The sequence below is a fragment of the Plecotus auritus genome, assembly GCF_963455305.1.
Source record: "Plecotus auritus genome assembly, chromosome: 4".
Lineage (NCBI taxonomy): Eukaryota > Metazoa > Chordata > Mammalia > Chiroptera > Vespertilionidae > Plecotus > Plecotus auritus.
In genome coordinates, this window is record NC_137775.1 from 60,228,907 (window position 1) to 60,244,068 (window position 15,162).

The following is a 15,162-nucleotide window of genomic DNA, read 5'->3' on the forward strand; positions in this document are numbered from 1 at the left end:
ATTAAAATACATTTTATTTTCAACATGTAATAGAATCTACAGACATTGTGTATACATTTTTGTGTGTGACATCCTGTATATTTAACTGATATGTTGACAAGAGCCTTCTTCCCTTCAAATGTTTGAAAAGGTCTTTAAAACAAAATAAGGATTGAGTCATAGGTATCTAACACTTTTATTTTGGAAATAAATCCAAAATGAACTAGAAAAGGTAAACATGACACCAAGTTATGCCACTGCACAAATCAGACTTTAATGGTCCCACTTCTTTAATATTATGTCCTTAAATGCTTATGACTAGAATTGATGAAATGTTGGCAAGGAGCTACTGCATTGTTTATCTCTCTTATTTGGGATGGCATCAATGTCCTCAATAATTTAAATTTTTATCTCATCTCTAGATTGGGAAATTTGCCTCATCAGTAGTTCTCAAATCCTTAAAGGAGGAAAAAAACTCTCTGAGCAATAACAAAATTTTAGCATTGCACATTGTAGGCACACTAAGTGTTTAAGTAATCATTTTCTTTTGGATATCTCATAGGTCTCAAGAGTTTATAGACTCAGCTATGAGAGTCAAACAAAATTACCTAAATTTATATACTTGTGTTTTTAAGTTTGAATACATTTTTTAAAATTTTTTATTGATTAAGGTATTACATGTGTACATATCTTCCCATTGCCCCCCGACTCCCATACATGCCCTCACCCCACAGTGTCTTGCGTCCATTGGTTATGCTTATATGCATGTGTACAAGTCCTTCAGTTGATCTCTTATCTCCCCCACCCCTCCCCAACCTTCCCGATGTAATTTGACAGTCTGTTTGATGTTTTACTGCCTCTGTATCTATCTTTTTGTTCATCAGTTTATAATGTTCTTTATTATCCATAAATGAGTGAGATCATGTGGTATTTTTCTTTCATTGACCGGCTTATTTCACTTAGCATAATGCTCTCCAGTTCCATACATGCTGCTGCAAATGGTAAGAATTCCTTCTTTTTTATAGCAGCATAGTATTCCATTGTGTAGATGTACCACAGTTTTCTAATCCACTCATCTGCTGATGGACACTTAGGCTGTTTCCAAATCTTAGCCATGGTGAATTGTGCTGCTATGAACATAGGGGTGCATATATCCTTTCTGATTGGTGTTTCTAGTTTCTTGGGATATAATCCTAGAAGTGGGATCACTGGGTCAAATGGGAGGTCCATTTTCAGTTTTTTGAGGAAACTCCATACTGTTCTCCACAGTGGCTGCACCAGTCTACATTCCCACCAGCAGTGCACGCGGGTCCCTTTTTCTCCGCATCCTCGCCAGCACTTGTCGTTTGTTGACTTGTTGATGATTGCCATTCTGACAGGTGTGAAATGGTACCGCATTTTCGTTTTGATTTGCATCTCTCGGATAATTAGTGACTTTGAGCATGTTTTTATATGTCTCTCGGCCTTCCTTCTGTCTTCTTTCGAAAAGATTCTATTTAGATCAGTTGCCCATTTTTTTATTGGGTTGTTGATCTTCCTTTTATTGAGTTGTATGAGTTCCCTGTAAATGTTAGAGGTTAAACCTTTATCAGTGATAACATTTGCAAATTTGCTCTCCCATACAGTGGGCTTTCTTGTTGTTTTGTTGATGGTTTCTTTTGCTGTGCAAAAGCTTTTATTTTGATGTAGTCCCCTTTGTTTATTTTCTCTTTAGTTTCCATTGCCCTAGGAGTGGTATCAGTGAAGAAATTGCTTTGGCATATGTCTGAGATTTCTCTGCCTGTGTATTCTTCTAGTATTTTTATTGTTTCCGGTCTTATGTTTAAGTCCTGTATCCCTTTTGAGTTTATTTTTGTGTATGGTGTAAGTTGGTGGTCTAGTTTCATTTTTTTGCATGTATCTGTTCAATTTTCCCAAGACCATTTATTGAAGAGACTGTCTTGACTCCATTGTATGCTCTTGCCTCCTTTGTCAAATATTAATTGAGCGTAGTGGTTTGGGTCGCTATCTGTGTTCTCTATTCTATTCCATTGATCTATATGTCTGTTCTTGTGCCAGTACCAGGCTATTTTGAGAACAGCGGCTTTGTAATACAGCTTGATATCTGCTATTGAGATCCCACCTACTTTGTTCTTCTTTCTCAGGATTGCTGTGGCTATTTGGGGTCTTTTTTTTTTATTCCAGGTGAATTTTTGGAGAGTTCTTTCTAGGTCTGTGAAATATGCCATTGGTATTTTAATGGGGAGTGCATGGAATCTATAGATTGCTTTGGGTAGTATGGACATTTTAATGATGTTGATTCTACCAATCCATGAACACGGTATGCTCTTCCATCTATTTATGTCTTCCTCTATCTCTTTTTTCAATGTCCTGTAGCTTTTTGAGTAGAGGTCTTTTACCTCCTTAGTTAAGTTTATTCCTAGGTATCTTAATTTTTTTGGTGCGATGGTAAATAGGATTGTTTTCTTAGTCTCTCTTTCTGTAAGTTCACTATTGGTGTATAGAAATGCCATAGATTTCTTGGCATTAATTTTGTATCCTGCTACATTGCTGAATTCATTTATTAAGTCTAATAATTTTTTGATGGAGTCTTTAGGGTTTTCTATGTACAGTATCATGTCATCTGTGAATAAGGACAGTTTTACTTCTTCTTTTCCAATTTGGATGCCTTTTATTTCTTCTTCTTGTCTAATTGCAATGGCTAGTACTTCCAGTACTATGTTGAACAGGAGTGGTGAGAGTGGGCATCCCTGTCTTGTTCTTGTTTTTAGGGGAAATGGTTTTAGTTTTTGCCCATTGAGTATGATGTTGGCTGTGGGTTTGTCATATATGGCTTTTATTATGTTGAGGTATGATCCTTCTATTCCCACCTTGCTGAGAGTTTTTATCAAAAATGAGTGTTGGATTTTTGTCAAATGCTTTTTCTGCATCAATTTATATGACTATGTGGTTTTTATCTCTCAATTTGTTTATGTGATGTATCACGTTTATTGGTTCGCAGATATTGTACCATTTTTGCATCCCTGGTATAAATCCTATTTGGTAATGGTGTATGATCATTCTGATGTACTGCTAGATCCAATTTGCTAGAATTTTGTTGAGTATTTTGGCATCTATGTTCATGAGGGATATTGGCCTGTAATTCTCTTTCATTGTGTTGTCTTTATCTGGTTTTGGTATTTGGGTGATGCTGGCTTCATAGAATGAGCTTGGAAGTGTTCCTTCCTCTTGATTTTTTTGGAATAGCCTGAGGAGGATAGGTTTTAGTTCTTCCTTGAATGTTTGGTAAAACTCCCCTGTGAAGCCATCTGGTCCTGGGCTTTTGTTTGCTGGAAGCTTTTTAATGACTGCTTCAATTTCTTCCATAGTTATTGGCCTATTGAGATTTTTAGATTCTTCCTGATTGAGTTTTGGAAGGTTGTATTCTTCTAGGAATATGTCCATTTCCTCCACGTTGTCCAGTTTGTTGGAATAGAGTTGTTCATAATATTTTTTAACAATCCTTTGTATTTTGATGGGGTCTGTTGTTATTTCTCCTCTTTCATTTCTGATTTTGTTTATTTGGGTCCTCTCTCTTTGCTTCTTTGTGAGCCTGGCTAGAGGTTCATCAATCTTGTTTATCCTTTCAAAGAACCAGCTCTTGGTTTTGTTGACCTTTTGTATTGTTTCTTTGGTCTCTACGTTGTTTATCTCCACTCTGATCTTTATTATTTCCTTCCTTCTGCTTACACTGGGCTTTTCTTATTGCTCTCATTCTAACTCTTTGAGTTGTAAAGTTAGATAATTTATTACCATTGTTTCTTGTTTTTTGCAGTAGGCTTGTAGAGCTATGAACTTCCCGCTCAAGACTGCTTTCGCTGTGTCCCATAGATTTTGGATTGTTGTGTTTTCATTGTCATTTGTTGCCATGATGTTTTTTATTTCTTCTTTGATCTCTCTGGTAACCCAGTCATTGTTTAATAGCATGCTATTTAGTCTCTAAGTGTTTGATATTTTTTTATTGTTTTTATTTTAGTTGATTTCCAGTTTTATGCCATTGTGATCTGAGAAGATGCTTGTTATGATTTCTATCTTCTTGAATTTGAAGAGACTTTGCCTGTGTCCTAATATGTGGTCTATCCTTGAAAATGTTCCGTGTGCACTGGAGAAGAATGTATATTCTGTAGCTTTGTGGTGAAATGTTCTAAAGATGTCAATTAGGTCCATCTGATCTAGTGTGTCATTTAGGATTGCTGTTTCTTTGCTGATTTTTTGTTTAGTTGATTTTTCCAGTGGTGTCAGTGGGGTATTAAAGTCCCCTACTATGACTGTGTTGCTATCAGTCTCTCCCTTGATATCTTCCAGAAGTTGTTTTATGTATTTGGGTGGTCCTGTATTGGGTGCATATATGTTTACCAGAGTTATATCTTCTTGTTGAATTGCTCCCTTTAGTATTATTTAGTGGCCTTCCTTATCTCTTGTTATAGCCTTTACTTTGAGGTCTATTTTATCAGATATGAGCATCGCAACCCCAGCTTTTTTCTCATTTCGATTTGCCTGAAAAATGTTTTCCTATCCCTTCACTCTCATTCTGTGTGAATCCTTTGTTCTGAGGTGGGTCTCTTGCAGACAGCAAATATATGGGCCATTGCCGAAACCGGTTTGGCTCAGTGGATAGAGCGTCGGCCTGCGGACTGAGGGGTCCCGGGTTCGATTCCGGTCAAGGGCATGTACCTTGGTTGCAGGCACATCCCCAATGGGGGGTGTGCAGGAGGCAGCTGATCGATGTTTCTCTGTCATCGATGTTTCTAGCTCTCTATCCCTCTCCCTTCCTCTCTGTAAAAAATCAATAAAATATAAAAAAATATATATATATGGGCCATGTTTCTTATCCATTCAGCTACCCTATGTCTTTTGATTGGTGCATTTAATCCATTTACGTTTAATGTTATTATTGACAAGTACATGTTTGTTGTCATATTTTTCCTTAATGTTTGTGTTTCTTCTTGCCTTTCTCTTTCTTCTTTTTACAGCAGTCCCTTTAGCATTTCTTGCATTGCTGGCTTCATAGTGATAAACTCTCTTAGCCCTTTTTTGTCTGTGAAGCTCCTGATTCCACCTTCAATTTTGAATGATAGCCTTGCTGGGTATAGTATTCTTGGGTTCAGTCCCTTGCTTTGCATCACTTCGTAAATTTCATTCCATTCCCTTCTGGCCTGGAATGTTTCTGTTGAGAAATCCGTTGATATTCTAATAGGAGAACCCTTGTAGGTAACTTTCTGTCTCTCTCTGGCAGCCTTTAAGATTCTTACTTTGTCGTTGGTGTTTGCCAATTTAATTATGATGTGTCTTAGTGTCAGTCTTTTGGGGTTCATCTTGTTTGGGACTCTATGTGCTTCTTGGACTTGCATGTGTGTGTTTTTTTTGCCAATATCAGGGAAGTTTTCTGTTATTATTTCTTCAAACAGGTTTTCTATTCCTTGCTTCTCTTCCTCTCCTTCTGGTACCTCTATTATACGATGAATATTGTTTCGTTTTGTGTTGTCCCAAAGCTCCCTTAGGCTCTCCTCTTGCTTTTTAAGTCTTCTTTCCAGTTGCTGCTGTGTTTGTGTGTTTTTTCCTACTTTGTCTTCTAATTCGCTGATGTGGTCCTCAGCCTCTTCTAGTCTACTGTTTAGTCCTTCCATTGTGTGCTTTATTGCAGCTATGTCGTTCTTCATCTCCTCTTGGTTCCTTTTCATGTTGGCGACATTCTCATTCAGCTCCTTATAATTCTCATTGAATTGTGTGTATTTGTCATCCAGCTGTTTAAATATCCTTATAACCAATACTCTGAATTCTTTCTCTGATAAGCTGCCAGCCTCAATTTCATTTAACTCCCTTTCTGGTGATTCCTCTTTTCTTTCCTTTGGGGATTGCTTTTTTGTCTTCCCATGTTTTCCTGTAATGCTTTAATTGTTGATCCAATTGCTTTGCTACCCAGGTTCTTTTGGGGATGGTGCTACTGGTGTAATCTCTCAGTTCTCCTGGGCTTGTTAATCTAGTGTAGCTCCCTACTTGAGCTATTTGGGTTCTCTTTATGTAGGCCTGTGAGCTTGAGAGGCACAACTGCGGTGTCTAGAAGTCAGCAGCTGTGGAGGGGGGTGTCCCAATTTTTGCTGTCTTGCACCCTTAATTGAAATCACGCGTGCCCAGCGGGGACTCACAGTGGCATGCAGGAACCGTCTGTTGGGGTGATGGGGCTCAGAGGGCCTGCACTCTGGAAAGGCATGACTGTGGTGTCCAGAATTCTGTAGTTGTGGGGTGGGCAGACTCAGCTTTTGCTGTGCACCTATGGTGGATAGGTGCTCGCTCCCAGTGGCGGCTCACGGGGCACCCACGGTATTTTTGCCTGCGAGGCACTCTTAAGAGCCCTGGCAGTGTAGCCACGTAATTGAGGCGCCTGTGGGCAGTTATTCAGGAAGAGGGAATTCAGATTTTCTACTATGGGGCCGCGCGCCCTTGTCTGTGCAGAATCACACCCAGCAGTCTCACAGCTGCTCCCCCGAGCACGCTATGGATAGATGGGCTCAGGGGTCCTGCTCCTTGGAAATGCGCGTGTGTGGAGGTGCCTTTGCCTGCGCAGAGCTCTGATGCACTCTGAGGGGCCCTGGCATTGAAGTTGCACAGCTGGGGTGTCCATGGGGAGTTATTCAGGAAGAGGGAATTCAGAATTTCTACTGTGGGGCCACGCGCCCTTGTCTGCACAAAATCACACCCGCGGGGATTCCCAGTGGCTCCCAGGCTCTGCCCATGGAGTGGTGTGCCCTGGATGTCTGTGCGCGTTTTGTCCAGAGTTCTGCTGCTGGGTAGCGGGAGGTTGCACTTACTGCAGCTGAGCAGTACACCTTTGGAGGTGGAGGTCCCAGGGTCCGCAGGTCTGTGGGTGGGGCAGCAGGATTTTGCCTCAAGTTTGAATACATTTGATGCAAATGGCCTAAACTCTTTTGTAGGATCTTGCTTAATGTTCCGTGTCCTTATACATAAAATTGAAAGTCACTTGAGCCTAAAAATGTAAGCACTGGTTCAGCCAAAGGATTACAGAACAAAGAAAGGTCTGCCTGTGGCTGGATGTGAGTCTTCCCAGCTGCAGGCACAGGTGAAGTTGTTAAGAAAATTTAGAAATACAAAATGCAAAAAAAGATTATTGAACCTAGAAAAACTATACCAAAAGTGGTATGGAGAGATTTCCTTCCCCATCTTAACATTTCATGTATATGAGAATACTTAACTAGCTATCATTTATTTAATGCCTTTCCTCCATAAAATATGACGATTATAGAACGATGGGCAAGAGGAGAGGGAGTGAAGGAGGGAAGAAGGTTAAATAAGCATAAATGCAATATTGAAGGTCTCTTCCTATAAATTTTCAAAGGTATATATGTACATACCAAATAGTACATATAAATGTTTATTTAACATATATCAAATATTAATTTAGTTACATTAGAAAGTTACTTGTAATGAAATATTTTATCTGCTAAACAAAGCTGAAAGTATCAGATTTGTCTAAAAATATAACCTAATCTTGTGTAACACATAATAGTGTCTTATAGACACCTACATGAGAATTTTTATTTTCTTTCTCATCTGTTTTCATCTTTTTATATCCTGAATAGGTTGAATCATTAAACAATTTTACCTTATACAAAAGATATTCTCTGACATTGGTTAAAATAAATAAGTTAATATTATTAATAACATAATGGGTCTAGATCAGCGATTTTCAACTGGTGTGCCACAAGAATTTTTAAAACATGAAATACCCAGAGAACAAACTGACAGCTGTCAGAGGGGAGGGGGGTTTCGGGGCTGGGTGGAAAAGATAAAAGGACTAAGAAACACCCCCCCCCCAAAAAAAACAAAAAACAAAAAACACCTCATGGACACAGACAACAGTATGGTGATTACAGAGGGAAAGGAGGTGGGGGGAGGTAGAAGAGGATCTAGTCGGGATAAATGGTGATGGAAGGAGACTTGACTTGGGATAGTGAACACACAATAATATACAAATGATGTATTATAGAATTGTACACCTGAAACCTATATAATTTTATCAACCAATGTTACCCCAGTAAATTCAGTGAAAATTTTTTTGAAATATGCACTACCTGACTAGTTAGTCAGGGGCACTGACCTCTTTTGTCTTAGATTGTCAAATAAAAAATGACAACAGCCAACACAACAATAGCCATCCAGTGTGAATGCCCTGTCTTGAGCCATAAACAAATAGGTCATATAATATAGTTGCATCTTATTGGTCATGTTGCATAATGAGGCTAATTGGTTAATTCTTGGTACCAGAAATCTTTATACACAAGTATGAGCATTTGGTTTTTTAACCAAAGAACTTATAAGCATAATCCATGGACACAAAGTCACTTTGGAGTAAAAATTACTATTATTATTTTTTTGTAAATTACTAAAAATCAAACCTATTTTTTTGTCAGATTGGCAAAAAATATCAGATATTTTTTGATGTGCTGCAGAACTTTAGTAATTAGTTTCTGTGTGCCATGAGATGAAAAGGTCGAAAGTCGCTGCTCTAGATGTAAGAGGGATGAAAATTCTAACCCAGCTTATCATCATTTACACTGTGCTTTGGGGATTTGGGACTTTAGACTTTTCCAGTGCATTTCTCAGATTGTGATGCTTTATTTGTCCAGGGTTTCCTATTCCTGTCTTAGAAGCCTGGATGCTTTTAAAGACATCTCCACCCTCCCCTCATAGATCAGACAGATGCTTCCCTATTGGTCAGCAGTATGGAATGTAGCATCCAACAGGCCCCAGGTTAATGCCATCTTAACGCATGTAATACATGAAGTTCCTCAAAAACACTGTGACAAAATATGAATCTAGGAAAAAATAAAGACAGTCTTTGACAATTATTGATAATTTAATCTTATTTGCTAATCCCACTTGTTCTAATGGGTTTATTTCCTATATGATTTTTCATGTAATTCTTCACAATGTAGAAATATATAAAATTTGTCCTAGTGAGTGTTGATCCCTAAATTCTAACCTAGAATGTCATTCTTTCCAATACTCCAATATTAATGTATCATTTTTATCTTCAGAAGTCTATAATTGGAAGCCTATTAGAGATGGTTGAAAGGCCTGTAGGTTGGACCACGGCAGAGTGGTACCAGCTTTCAGTGTCCTGTGCACTTCTAGGAGTGGAGAGTAAGATAAAGAGCGGTAATAACCACCCACTCAAGAACTTATTGCCAACATCATAATAACTTGCCCAGACTTACTAGGGATGAAAAATTAAACTTCTTTCTAAATGCTCAGTGGGATAGTTCTGCTGTGATACGTTTGTTGTAAGATAGCCAGCTTCTTTTTACAGGTGTGTGTCTGTGTTGTAGGGGCGTGCGATTTTTGCCAGTGGCAGTCCTTTTGATCCAGTCACTCTTCCAGATGGCCGGACCCTGTATCCTGGCCAAGGCAACAACTCCTATGTGTTTCCTGGAGTTGCCCTTGGTGTTGTGGCGTGTGGATTGAGGCACATCACAGACAAGGTTTTTCTCACTACTGCTGAGGTACTGTAAAATACTCTTAAGTTCTCCCAGGCTATAAAATACCAAAGCACCTCCATGTAGTTGTCTAATGTTGTTTTTATCTAGTACAATCTCAGCTCACTCCCTAGAAGATATAGCTGAAGGAGGGAAAATCTTTCCCAGTGGAGAGAGAATAAGGGGCAGGTAGCAGGTTCATATTGAGTCATTTGTAAAAGATTGTTCTTTAGTAGCCAGCAAAAAACCCACAAAATTGTGTTCTGATTTCTTAAATGGAACCCTTTTTTATCTTTATACTTTCAAATTTTGTGCCAGTAGTGAGACAATTAAAAATTTTGTTTCCAACCAGGCCAGTGTGGCTCAGTGGCTGAGCGTCAACCTATGAACCATGAGTTCCATGGTTTGATTTCGGGTCATGGCACATGCCCTGGTTGCGGGCTCAATCCCCAGAGGCGGCATGTAGGAGGCAGCTGATCAATCTCTCATCATTGATGTTTCTCTCTCTCTCTCCATCTCCCTTCCTCCCTGAAATCAATTTTAAAAAATTTAAAATATCTCCAATTCATAGATTAAGTGGTAAATATTTCTCTACTTAGAGAAATATTAATGGCATTTTGAAGATTTAAAATGAAAGCCTGATTTGGTATAGTGAAGAAGTGTTTATCATTCAGGGTTCAGTGTAGAAAACAGAAACCACTCTAGTATTTTTTTTTAATATTCACCCAAGGATATGCTGGTACTGATTTTATAGAGAGAGGAAGGAGTGGGGAGACAGAGAGAGAGAGAGACAGACAGACAGACAGACAGACAGACAGACATCAGTTGCCTTCTGTATGCACCCAGACTAGGAATCAAACCTGAAACCTAGGTATGTGCCCTAATCAGGTATCGAACCAACTGACCACCCGACCAGGGCATAACCACTGTAGTATCTTTAGCAGAAAGAAAATTAAAACAGGGAATTCGCTGTTTATAATGTCGCTAAAAGGATAAAGGTAGATTTTAGTGTGGGCCTTCAGGAAAGATTCTGAGAATATCACAGAGAAGACCCACTAGGGAAGCTTTGCTAAGCTACTACTGTTAAGAACTGAGAAAGCTCTGAAATTTTACCCTGTTGTCAAGCTAACAAATTAGCCCGCCACAGTTTCATAAATTCTGGCAAAAGATACAAAACTCTTAGAGACAAAGCACTTTATTACTTAGTAGATATAGCACAAAAAGGTAACATGAACTTCCGGTTCCCATCAGCTCCCCTCGCCCCCAGGCCTCAGGGGGGTGATACAATGATTGGACATACAGATGTAAAATCATGAGCTTTTGATAATCAGAATGTTCATCTAGTTGATATCATGTTAAAAAATGATACAATTCATGAATGAAAATTAGAGTGAATTTCTTCTCTTAGAATTAAACCACTGTACAACATTATAGCTGAACTGAATGAAATAACAATTAATTAATATTCAATGAAAATGTCAACAAAGACTCCTATGAAATTGATGTGATCTAAAGGAGTGTAATCCCAGTGTTCAGGCTCGGCATCACTGTGAGAACAGACCTCTGGAAGCAGTAATGTTCTGCTTCTTTCTTTTTTGTCCCTGCAGTAAAAGCACAGCAGCTATGTCTCAGCGTTTCTTTAACTCAAAAAGTCTTGTTCAACATAAGCACATGTCTAGTTACTAAAAGAGATTTTCAAAGCTGTTACATTAAGGAAAATGTAATGATTATATTTTATAGCAGATACATCATAAGAAAAAAAAAGGTCTTTTACTCATAGCAGCCATCGTTTTCTTTCCTAAATAACTCCAGCACCCTCTAGTGACAAGTTGCGTGAAAAAAATCTTTCCATTTACTATCCAGGAAAAGTAATACCAAAAAACTCTGAAGAAAAATAAAATATGTTGATGTCATTAGTGTTGTTCTTATCAGAGCTTGAGATCTCTCTGGCTAAATCTTTTGGCCTTTCCACTTTTCTCTTAGGCTTCAAAACAATATTCCAGTTTTTATACCACCTCATTGATTTCAGTGTCTCCCTTTCATGGTGTTTGTTTGTTTGTTTGTTTGTTTTTAAGCTATGAGCACTTTTTCTGGCATTCATTTTTGTCCTTTTTTTCTTTCCTTTTGCTTTGAGAGATCTCATCCATTCTCTTGTTTCCATTATCATCATTCAAAAATTTGCCAAATCTGTGTATCTCTATTATCATCTTCACCATGTCTTCTTATCTAATGGGCATTCAGCCACAGAAATACCTTGCTGATTGCTTAAACACAAGATGTGTTTAAATTTCATTCCTAGTGGTGTTATGCCCTTGAGAGCTTCGTGTTTTAAACAATTAAGTGTTGCCTTATGATTAAATTGTGAATTACCTTTTTTAAAAAGAGAACTTTCCATATTCTTCTTTTAAAATACCAGTAGCACCTAGTATGATGCTAAATCATATAGCAGAAACTGAGTAATACTTACTGAATTGAATTAAATAGAATAATCATGTATCTTAGCAAGAAGAACAAATACAATGCCACATGCACTCACTGCTAGAGGGCCCTATAAAGAAGAAAGTCCTTTTCATCTAGATTATATTTGTAGTTAATCAAAGTAACGTAGGAGATCTAGGTGAATTTTTTGATTGGCAACTGCAAATAACTATTAGAGTTACTGTAAAAATGCTAATTAGATATCTTATGCAACTCGAAATCTCAAGGACTGACACCAATGCTGAAAACTATTCCTGGACAGTTTAATATCTCACACAGAGATCGCTGGCTTTCCTGGTACTCTGGACAGTCTCCCGGGCCTCTGCTGAGAGCACCCAGTGTGCCCGCAGGGGCAGCCCTCCTGGCTTGGCATTGAACGTACAGAAGCCCGTCCACTTCTGGGAGGCAAGCCCTCCCTCCTGTCCTCATGCCACCCCTCTTGAGGCACCTGCTTGTGCCCTCTCACTCACCTATGTACATGCATATATACATGTTACTTACTGGTGAGCCATTTGAAAGCAACTTACAGATAGTATGCCCCTTTACCCCTAAATAGTTTGGGAAATTTCTTATGTGATCCATGTACATTATCAATTCAGGAACATTAGCATTGGTATAATACTATTATTTAATGCACAATCCAAATTCAAATTCTGCCAATTATCCATTAAAAGGACCTTCATAGCGCTAGGCTAATCCTTTAATCTGTAAGAATATTTTAGCCTTTTGTTTCCTTTATGGCATTAACATTGGAGAGTACAGTCCAGTTGTTTTACAGTGTTCCTCAATTTAGGACTTGATTGGTTTTTCCTGATTTAATTCAAGTTACATGGTTTTGTGAGAAGCACTGAATGCCTAGTAATTGTCTCCTTCTCAGGGCAACACCTCAGGAGACACATGATGCCAAGTTTTCTCCTATTTTTAAAACCACTTTATTGAGTTATGATTGACATGTGAAAAGTTGTGGTGGTCAGAACACTTAACATAAGATCTACCCTCTTAGCAAATGTTTAAGTGTGCATGTGTGCACTGCTTGATTTAGAAATGGGGGTGGTTTGTGGAAAGCAGACGCTGATGCTTGTTAGGTGATCCGGATACTCCAGAATCTGTGGGAAATTAAAATCCTACCTGCAAGACGACTCTGAAGCAGGTTTCTCAGCCTCCTGCTCTCCCTCCTGTGCGAGATTATGTGAGCTACGAGTAATGGCATCATCAGCCTTTCACACCTTCCTCCTCTGCTTTCAGGCTCTTCTCCATCACTCTGTCGTCCCCCTGTAACTTCCTACTCCTCTCTCCCTGTTCCTCTCATGTAGCAAGTGGGAGAGCTGCTAGCATTTCATGGTACAGTAGAACAGGAACTGGATTAAGAGAAAACCCAAATTCTATTCCTGTCTTTTTCGATAATGGTGTGATCCCACCAATCAGCAAGCCTGTCTGAGCTCAGGGTTTCCACTGATGAAGGGGGAGGTGCAATTAGATGATCACATTCATGTGATCCGCTTCTATGTGACCACATATGTACCATTCACCTAATTATCCTCATAACCCCCACGTCGTATGGTGTGAAGTGTAAACATTTTTTTTTCTTTTTTTTTTTTAAGGTTATAGCTCAGGAAGTGTCAGATAAGCACTTGGCAGAGGGCCGCCTGTATCCTCCTTTGAACACCATTAGAGATATTTCTCTGAAAATCGCAGTAAAGGTAAAACTGTTCTCGTTCAACCTCATGACATTTAGACTCTAAACTACCTGCCTTATCCGTGTCTCCATGGCGGGTGGATCCACATCTCCATGGTGTACAGCATCTTAAAGATCACAACTGTTAACACCGGGCAAAGGGCAATGCAATGACGGCAAAGCACTCAACGCTGTCGGGGTGGTAGATGAGCTATTGAAGGAATCAGCCAAAAAGAACCTAATGGCAGAGAAATCTTTTGTAACTGAGAGAGAAATTGATATTTTTGCAATAGAGTTGTATTAGTTTGTTAGGGCTGCCATAGCAAAATACCACAGAGTGGGTGATTTAAAAACAAATTTATTTTCTCACAGTTCTGGAGGCTAGAAATCTGAGATTCAGGCATAAGCAGGACTATTATCTTTGGAGGCCTCTCTCCTCAGCTTGTAGGTCTTCTCTGTGTCTTCATGGGGTCTTTCTTCTGTGTATGCATATCCCTGGTGCCTGTTCAAGTTTGCCTTCTCCTAAAAACACCAGTCAGCATGGGTTAGGGCCCACCCAAACAGCCTCGTTTTAACTTAATTATCTCTTAAAGGCCCTGTCTCCAAACACAGTCACACTCTGAGATACTGGGGGGTTAAGGCTTCAATATTCTGGAGAGACATAGTTCAGCCCATAATAGTAATTATATATTTATATTTAAGCTAGGGTTTCTCAACCTCATGCACATTTTGTCTGGATAACTCTTTGTTGTGGGGCTGTCCTGGGCATTGAAGGATATTTAGCAGCATCGCTGGCCTTTTCCCACTAGATGCCAGTAGCCTCTGCATGGTTGTGACAATCAAAAATGTTTCCAGACCATTGCCAACTGGTCCCTCAGAGGCGAAATTATTTCTGGTTAAAAACTAAAGCTATTAGCAAGTTTATCAAAACGACACCATTTCGGATTCATATGTCATTATTTATCTTGTTGTTTGAGGGTAAATGCTTCAAAAACCATTTAGATAATCTGCTTGGTTATTCATTTGTAAAAGAGTATGCTCATATTTTCTCCTGATGTGTGTCTACTAGACTTTAACTAGTTTGAATGGTTATTGCACCACACAGTAGTAGTGATTACAAGAGAGCAAGTATGGAAAGAAAAGAAAACCAAGGATAGAACATCGTTTCTCTTCTGCCAAAAGATAGAAGAAAGAAGGCAGTTAGGAAGAGAAGTCATGATTTCAAGGAGACTCAGAACTGCGCAGCGTGTCAGAAATTAGAGGAAGACACACTTTAAGGATGGGGTGGACATTGTGATTAAGAAAATCAAGTCCTGGTGAGAAAAACTCGTTCGAATGATGACAATTTTTATTTATACTTAAGAAGTCATCAGAAACTATTACAAAAAGCAATTTCAATGGTACAAGAAGTTAAGAAGTCCGGGGAGAATGGAGAAAGGCAGCACAATCCAAGCCACTCTTCCAGAGAGTTTGGCTTTGACAAGGAGAGAGGGAAGA

The 15,162-nt window shown here is 39.0% G+C and overlaps 1 protein-coding gene across 2 annotated transcripts in view; it reads left to right on the forward strand.

Moving 5' to 3' along the window:
* The window catches only part of ME1 (malic enzyme 1), a 178,481-nt gene that overhangs the window by 160,024 nt on the left and 3,295 nt on the right, over positions 1 to 15,162 (forward strand). For both annotated transcript variants that reach the window (XM_080664459.1, XM_080664460.1), the window contains 2 exons: positions 9,366 to 9,539; positions 13,592 to 13,690. In XM_080664459.1, the coding sequence (XP_080520585.1) occupies positions 9,366 to 9,539; positions 13,592 to 13,690 (273 nt within the window). The remainder of the gene's footprint in view (positions 1 to 9,365; positions 9,540 to 13,591; positions 13,691 to 15,162) is intronic.